Source organism: Furipterus horrens, unplaced genomic scaffold (genome assembly GCF_987537825.1).
Source record: "Furipterus horrens unplaced genomic scaffold, mFurHor1.1.pri manual_scaffold_2, whole genome shotgun sequence".
Classification (NCBI taxonomy): Eukaryota; Metazoa; Chordata; class Mammalia; order Chiroptera; family Furipteridae; genus Furipterus; species Furipterus horrens.
Window position 1 is genome coordinate 41,530,675 of NW_028327172.1, and position 8,896 is coordinate 41,539,570.

Below are 8,896 nucleotides of genomic sequence, written 5' to 3' on the forward strand. Positions count from 1 at the left end.
AGATTCAGTTTCAAAGATCCCCTGAAATCTTAAAGAGTTGCATACACCAATCCCTCCCACCCACCCATCCCACCACCCCCCCAAAACCTAGTTGATTTGGACAGAATGATCCATATTCCACTTAGGTGGGCAGATATTTAGATCTTAGAACTATTTGCCTCATTTACCAGGAAAAATTGAGAAGAGAGGAAGACTTTAGTAGAATTTCTACTTGGAAATATAAGAATACCAGTACGCAGATTCAAGTTATGCTTTTAAACTGAGCTTGTTGAAACAAACGTTAACAATTTCAAAACGAAATTAAATGAATTTTAACTTTTTCCTCTCAAAAGCACAAAAATTACGGGAGAGGGAGTTAACAGAAAGTCTCAAAAGGTGAAAACAACTCTTCCTCGTACTAGTCCTTGGGTAGTTACCATAGAACAGGATCTTCTTTTCATGAAGACGAATTTTGGTCCCAAGTCCAGTCGAGCTTAGTATCTGCTCCGGCCTCCCCCTCTCTCCGGGCGGCTTCCTAGGCGGCCTCCACCTCCGGGAGCCCGGCGGCCCGACCGGCTGTAAGAATCGCGCGGCGGAGGGCACCCCCTTTCCAGGGACTGGGGTAGCCCACGAGCGGCTCGGTCGACTCGGTCGCGGCCCCTCGAATAGCGGTCGCTGCGGCCGCCGCCGTAACTGTCGCGGCCGCCGTAGGCGTCGGGAGAGCAGCCCCTATACTCGTCGTAGCGGCCTCTGCTGCTGTAAGATGGCGGGGGGCCCCGCGCCGGGTTGCTGCTGCGCTGGTCCCCGTAGCTCTCGAAGGGGTCTCGGTAGGAGCCTCCACTCGGGTGATCCCCGTAATCACGGCCGCGACCCCCGTAATCATCTCGGTCGCCATAGCCTCTCGATGGGAAGTCGTCGCGGGAACCGGAGTGGCCGTAATCGCGGTAGGAGTACTCTCGGGGCGAGGGAACGAAATCCCGGGAGTCTCGGGCGCTCGGGTAGTCTCGGCTCGAGTAGCTGTTCCTGGGAGAGTAGCCCTCCTCCCAGGGGCCCGGGTAGGGGTCCCGGCGCGGGGGTGGTGGCTCCCGGCGCGGTGGGACCCCATAGCCATCTCGCCCTCGCGCGGCCGGGGCCCGTCCACGCATTCCGCCACTACTGCCACTGCGAGGCGGGCCCGACGGCGCGGCCCTCTTGGGGGACGGGCCGGCCCTTCGAGGCGGCGGCCCGCGCTTCATAGGCATCGAGACCCTAGAGGACCGCAGGTCGAAATCCCCCGCATAACCGCCATCGTCGGCGGACCCACCCCGGAAGGGGGAACGCCGCGGGCCGACGCCACCTCCGCGAGCCCCGCGCAGGCCCCTCGGACGACCGCGGCTGCGGGGTGGCGGCAGCGGACCCCGCCGGCCGCTCTCAAACGCCGGTTTGGTGGCCTGGGCTACTTTAATGGCCTTACCATCCAGGGACTTGCCGTTCATGTCTCTGATGGCGGCCTTAGCGTCGGCGGGGCTTTCGAAGGTGACGAACGCGAAGCCCCTGGACTTGCTGGTTTCTCGATCTTTCATCAGGAGTACCTCGATGACGCGGCCATACTTGCCGAACTCGGCCTCGAGGGTCTTCTCGTCGATTTCGGGGCTGAGTCCGCCGATGAAGAGCTTCCCGGGACGATCCGCTTCAACCATGTCGTCTGGTGGAGTGGCCAACGGCGGTGGGAGGTGAAGAGGCGGCGTCTGTCGTGGCCTTCGAGCCCACTCGCCTACGGCAGCTCCTACCGGTCGGGCGGTGGGTCGTCGAGCCGAAAACCTCAGTCACCTCCCCCTTCTGCGCAGGCGGAACCTTCCGGATTGTGCTGCTTGGGGCTGGTTCCCTCAGGCTGGCAGGGCTCCTGCTAGCTGTGATTGGTTGGCAGGGTGGCAGGGGTTCTGCTAGCTGTGATTGGTTGGCAGGGTGGCAGGGCTCCTGCTAGTTGTGATTGCTTGGCAGGGTAGCAGGGGTTTTGCTAGCTGTGATTGGTTGGCAGGGTGGCAGGGGTTCTGCTAGCTGTGATTGGTTGGCAGGGTGGCAGGGGTTCTGCTAGCTGTGATTGGTTGGCAGGGTGGCGGGTTCTGCTAGCTGTGATTGGTTGGCAGGGTGGCAGGGGTTCTGCTAGCTGTGATTGGTTGGCAGGGTGGCGGGTTCTGCTAGCTGTGATTGGTTGGCAGTGGCAGGGGTTCTGCTAGTTGCGATTGGTTGGCAGGGATTCTGCTAGTTGTGGTTGGTGGGTTGTCCTAGGACGGCGATCATTCCGTAGGGGAAGGGCTGCAATTACGCGACTTTCTGTACCCCTACTGTAAACTTCATTAACCCGGCCCTTGTTTAAGGTTTTCAAGATTTTCCCCGAAAGGCCTAATGCGAAGTGAAAAGCTGTTAGGCTAAAAAAAATAATTGTTTTTCCTATTACTCTTAATGAAAATTGTAATGCATTACAATCAAAGTTACCCAAACCATTTTTAACAGAAAAAAGTTCTTTGAAAGATGGAATAACAACAATTTTAAAGTTTTTAAGTGCAGTTTGTATGTAAAATATATTTGATTTTTTTGCCAAAGGGTAAGGGATAGCTTGATAGTGGGCCGTTGGTTGGTGATATAGGAAGAGGGAATCGTTCTTTGGATGTACTTTCTTCTTCGGTTTTCGATCTTCGAAGGGCTCCGATAGGCAGTATTGAAACTGCCCTTTAAAATAAAAGTATCATTGCACAGAAAGTCACGTTACAACAAAATAAAGGCAAAACAGGAGAGCACTTTGACATTTATCAAAGGAGCAGCTGAGCAGACATAAGCTGAAGGTTTCACCTCTTCTTCAAAGTTACTCCACATTAAAAAAAAATTATACGATTCAAATTTGTTCCTTACTATATTTTCTTAAGTGTAAAGAACAACTTGGTGAATATATCTTTGCTTGAGACTTTAACGTTTAAAAACACTTTAAAAACTATAGTGACATTTGGGGCTGTTTTTAATAAGGTAGTATAATTTTTCAAACGTTATGGTGAAGTCTGTGTGTGTATATGTGTACATCTGTTACACTGGCTTATTGCAACAGCTGTATAATGTTGAGAGAGGTAGTGAAAGCAGGCGTTTTTATGTCTCTGACTTTACTGGGGATGATTTTAAGGTTTAGTATTACCATTCAAGAATGTAAGTTAAAGCTAAGTGCATTACATCAGTTCATGCAATAAATTGCAGTAACAGATTTTTATTACATCATCATATTCCTAAGGTAAACCTGTGTGAGATATATTCATTTTTAAATAGATGATTTTTACTTGCTCATGCTTAGAAATGTTACAGTTCTGAGCATAAAAGATTGCCTTATGACTCCTCCTACTGTGTTTGGAAGATTTTTGCATCAATTTTAGTTTTTCCAATTTTTAAAAGTTTCTTCACTTGATTTCTGTAGGATACTTTTCCAAATTATGTATTTTTGTTTAACCTGAAAATACTTTATGCATAGTTGTTTTGCTTTCTTATGATCTCATAAGTTTATTTTTTCAAACAAGCCTTTTTCTTTGCTGATCCTCTTTTAAAGTTTTATTAGCTGCTACTGCCTCCCTTCTTTCCACATCATTTGGATTAATAGCTTGTATATTTTTGTTCTAAATTTTTAGGTAAGACAGTGCATTGAGTATTTTTTTAATGTTTCTTCTGATTGTTGTGTCTAAGTTTAAATTTATTCTATATAGATTAATTAATTACATATCCTGAACTAGCATAGTGTTTTTTGTTTTTGTTTTTTTAGTTTTAACTTTCACTTAATTTAGTAAACAGATATGACTTTATTTTGAATTGATTCCATTTTAGTTCAGTTTAGTCATACACAAACCCAAAAATTAATATGTGAATTTGAAGATAAGCAACATGATGTGTTCTAATTTTTTTAAAATTAATGTTTAAATTCCTAGTTGTAACATGACTTCTTCAGTCCAAACCATAGTGCCGTGTTGTATTGCTTACAGCCCCTAAGCTTTTTTAAAATTTGCCAATTAGTTTACATTCAATATTATTTTATACTAGTTTCAGGTGTACAGCATAGTGGTTAGACATTTCTATAATTTATGAAGTGATCCAAGTCTAGTACCCACCTGGCACCATACACAGTTATTACAGTAGTATTGGCTATATTCCCTGTGCTGTACTTTTTATATCCTTGTGATTATTTTGTAACTACCAATTTGTACTTCTTAATCCTTTCACCTTTTTCACCTACCCCATCCCCACTGGCAACCAACCATCAGTCTGTTCCCTATATCCATGAACCTGTTTTAGCTTTGTCTGTATTATTCTTTAGATTCCACATATAATTGAAATCATGTGGTATTTGTCTTTCTCTGACTGATTTCACTTAGCATAATATCCCATCCATGCTATTGCAAAAAGGTTAGATTTCAATTCTTTTTTATGGTTGAGTAAAATGTACCAAGGCTTTTTTATCCACTTGTCTGTTGATGGGCACTTGGGACTATTTTCACATCTTAGCTGTTAACATTGCAGTGAACATAGGAGTGCATATATCTTTTTGAATTAGTGTTTTGGATTTTGTTGGGTAAATACAGTCATACCTCAGTACTTGTTGGCTTCAGAACTCCTCAAGCCCTGTACTCATCGCAATTTAATGAGAAAAAAATGTTTCAGCACTTGGCGCTTGCTCGGGACTCATCACACTTGCTAGAACTTTCATGAGTCATGACACTGCCCCATAAGAGAAAAAGCTTCATCATTTGGTACTCATGCTTCAGCATTCGTCATGAGTTCCAGAACGAATTAGTGAGTACCAAGGTACCACTGTACTCAGAAGTGAAATTGTGGGTCATAAGGCAGTTCCATTTTAATTTTTTTGAGGAAACCCCATACTGTTTTCCATAGTGGCTACACCAATTTGCATTCCCCACTAACAGTGCACAGGGTTATTCCCTTTTCTCTATATCCTCACCAACACTTCTTTGATTTGATAACCATTCTGGCAGGTGTTGAGATACCTCATTGTCGTTTTAATTTCCATTTCTCTTATGATTATTGACATTGAACATATTTTCATGTCTATTGGCCATCCTCTTCGGAGAAATGTCTATTATACTCTGCCAATTTTTTAAATTGGGTTGTTTGGGGTTTGTTTATTTGTTTGGTGTTAGGCTGTGTAAGTTCATTATAAATTTTGGGTATTAATCCCTTATTAGATGTATTATTGGGAAGTATCTTCTCCCAAACGGTAGGCTATTTTTTAGTTTTGTTGATGTTTTCCTTTGCTATGCAAAAGCTTTTTAGTCTGAGATGCAGTCCCATTTCTTTGTTCCTTCTGTTGTTTCCTTTGCCCAAGGAGATATATCAGAAAAAAATATTACTATGAGCAATGTGAAGGAGTTTATTGCCTATGATTTCTTTTGGAGTTTTATGGTTTCAGGTCTTACATTTTGGTCTTTAATCCATTTTGAGTTTAATCTAGTATAGTGTGTAAGAAGATGGTCTAGTTTCATTTTTTAATAACATGGGACTAAATGAATTGATAAGAATGATTATAATTTTTATTAAAAATGTTATTGGTGTTTGATCTTTGTTTTCCAGACATAAGAACTTGTTTTCTCTCCTAAGTTACCTATGACCTATGACAATTTGGTAAGTTATACCTTTGTAAGCAAAATTAAAACATTTATCTCTTCCTTCCTACCTGTTCCCTTGAAAAGTTCAGGTACTCTTAACTAATCCATATATGACCAAGTTTAAAGATGCTAACTCTTGGATTCATGTTTCCCATTTAAAGAAAGCTTTTATACCAAACATATAACAGGACTGCTTAACCAACAGGTTTTTTAAATTTAAAGTTAAAAGAAAATGAAGTAGACAACATCTTTGGTGGACAACTCTTCCAAGATTCCAGACCAGGCCTGTATAACCTATACCTTCGTTTTTCCTTTTTTCCTCACTTCACTTCCTTCCTATGTAACAAATAATATGAGAGGCTAAGCAGTCACGATAATAGTGCTTGTTTCATTTTACCCCTTAATTTCTGTTTGGAAAGATAACACAACACTGGGCATCATCTTTAAACCTACTTCACAGGTCAAAATGTACAACTAGTTAAACACATAGCCAAGGATGTTTAATGCCTACATTTATAAATTCACAAGTGTACTCCTATGTGATATATGGGTCATAGGAAAAAAATATTCAAGTGTAAGTCAGAAACTATTTGGACATAGATGCTAATGAAGATACTCCATATTCAAGTATGGGGATTCAGCTAAAATATACATAAAGGGAAATTTACAGCCTTAATCCTTATGATTAAAGAGCGAAAAGGCTGGAAATCATTAAGGCAAGTATCTTACAAGAAATCAGCATACTGACAAGACAAATTCAAAGATAAAAGAATAAAACAATAATATTCTACAAAATAAATTTAATTTAAAAAATAAAATGTAAAGAATCAACAAAGCTAAGATTTGTTTTGACCACCCTATTTGATTCTTTGACTATGTTATTTGATTCTTAACTACACTATTTAAAATTAAAAACACTACCTAACCCAGGGCTGTGTTTAGGATATGGGGAGTGATTTACCTGATACACAAAATTTAAGAAGATGCCCTTAAAGACTCAGAAACCAAGATAAATAATATTTTAGTACAATATTTTATAAAATCAAAATGCAAAAATATCCATAACCAAATATCAATTTTAATAAAGACAGTATCCAACACTGAACTGACACAGCCCTGAGAATAGTGCCTGACTTGTCTCACCCCAATCCTGGCCCATGAATGATCTGGTAGCGATATCCGGCATGTTTTTAAAATTTAAATGACAGAGCTTCTAGTAAACTGTTGTTAGTTTAGGGTAAACATTCGTCATCATGTTATAAAAGTACCTGACAAAAGACTGAATTTTATTGAATCCCTTTTCAATATATATTAAGGTGGTTATTTGGTCTTTTTCCATCAATAACTGATGTCATAAATTATAACATTTCTCCTAATAATTGTCCTCTCTTGCACTTTTGTTATAAATCCTAATAGTCATGTTATCGTTAAATTGAGTATTGGAATTAATTTTCAAATATTTATATTTGGTCTTTGCATATATATGCATGACATTCACTGGTAAATTGCTAATAGAGCTATCTTTATGAGTTTCCATTATCAGTGTTTTTCTAGCTTTATAAAATAATATGGTAAAGTTATCTTCCTCTATTATGCTCTGAAATGGTTTTAAAAAACAAGAATTTTCCTGTATCTGAAAGTTTGGAAGAAATCACCTCGATAAGCAGCATTTATCAACTCCTTGGAGTTTTGCCTGGAAATACTGGTGTCTGTTGTCTGAAAGATAAGATACCTACTGCAGCCCAAGGCTGCCACGTAAAAGGAGTGCCGCTTCTCTGACGCATACAGTAGTCCCCGCATAGCCACAGTTTTGAATTCTGTGGTTTCAATTACTCAAGGTCATCCATGGTCCAAACATATTACATGGAAAATTCCAGAAATAAACAGTTCATAAGTCATAAATTGTGTGCTGTTTTGAGTGATGAAATCTCAGTCCCGCTCTTTCCTGTACGCAACATGTATCATCCCTTTGTCCACACTTTGTCCTTGGTGTATATACTCCCCATCCATAGTCACTTAGTAGCCTAGCCCTCCAGGTTATCAGGTCATCAACTGTCATGGTACCACAGTGCTTGTGTTCAAGTAACTCTTACTGACCCCAAAGTGCAAAAGAAGTGATGCTGGCAATTCAGATAACCCAGAGAGAAGCCATCAAGCACTTCCTTTAAGTGAAAAGGTATGTATGAATAGGAAAATATAGTGTGGGTATAGGTTCAGTACTATCTGTAGTTTCAGGTGTTCATCCACTGAAGGTCTTGGAAAGTATCCCTTATGGACTAGGCTGACTACTGTACTTACTTTCCTGCATCTGTTCCAACAACTTGAGGCTAGCTTTCTCTGGCCAGCATGACTTTCATCACTGGGCACCAACCTCAGTTAACGACCCCTCTTCTAGGTATCATCTATGACAAATGTCGGCCATGTCCCCTTTCTGTGCAAATGTCAGCTCCAGTAACATTACCTATACATTTTCACATGATTACCATCTGCCCATTTCTAACTGCCATGGTGCACTCTTGTCTCCATCTCTGCCACATTGTCTCAGGGGCTATTATACCAACTAAGAGGCTTTCTTACCTCCTACAGACAGGGAGAAAAAAATGATAAGTTTGTAGTGGACAAAAAAATGTCACTAATTTTTTGACACTACTTCCATCAAGCATCAAGAAGTGACTGTCCTTGAATCTGGCTAGCCTGTATTGTTTTGACCAATGGAGTAAGACAGAGTGACTTTATGCCAGTTCTGAGCCTAGTTTTTAAGAGAACGGGCAACTTCCACTTGGCCTCTTCAAACCCTGAACCCCCATCAAAGAACTTCATTTTTTCTGGAGAGACCATGTGGAGAGGCCCAACCCAACGCAGCCTTCCAGATATCCTCCCCAAGGCACCAGGCATGTGACTTAAAGTCATCTTGAGACTTCCAGAGAAACTTGGCTGTCAGCTGAATGCCACCAAGGGACTCCAGATGATGTTCACATGGAGCATAAGAAATGCTTCGCTGAGCCCTTCCTGAATTCTAATACACCAAGTCATGACATATAATGAAGTGGTTATTGTTTGAAGCCACTAAGTTTGGGGATTGTTTGTTACATAGCAATAAGTTACCAAAACATTATTATTACAGAAATTTTTACTGCATCATGTTTCTATCAAACAGAAAAACCTGTTTTTCACTCTAACCCTAATAATCTTTTGTTTCCTTATATTTTCTCAATAGTCTACAGCATATGTTCACTGCAGAAGTGGACTCCCATTTCTAATGAGACTAGTGATTCTCAAATATTAGT

General features: G+C 41.3%; 1 protein-coding gene across 1 annotated transcript; it reads right to left on the reverse strand.

Annotated features, from left to right (window-relative positions):
- Positions 1–473: 473 nt before the first annotated feature.
- On the reverse strand, positions 474–1,658 carry RBMXL2 (RBMX like 2). The gene has a single exon (XM_090267671.1). It carries the CDS (start codon positions 1,656–1,658, stop codon positions 474–476), a length of 1,185 nt encoding a protein of 394 aa, XP_090123797.1.
- Between the last annotated feature and the right edge of the window lie 7,238 nt (positions 1,659–8,896).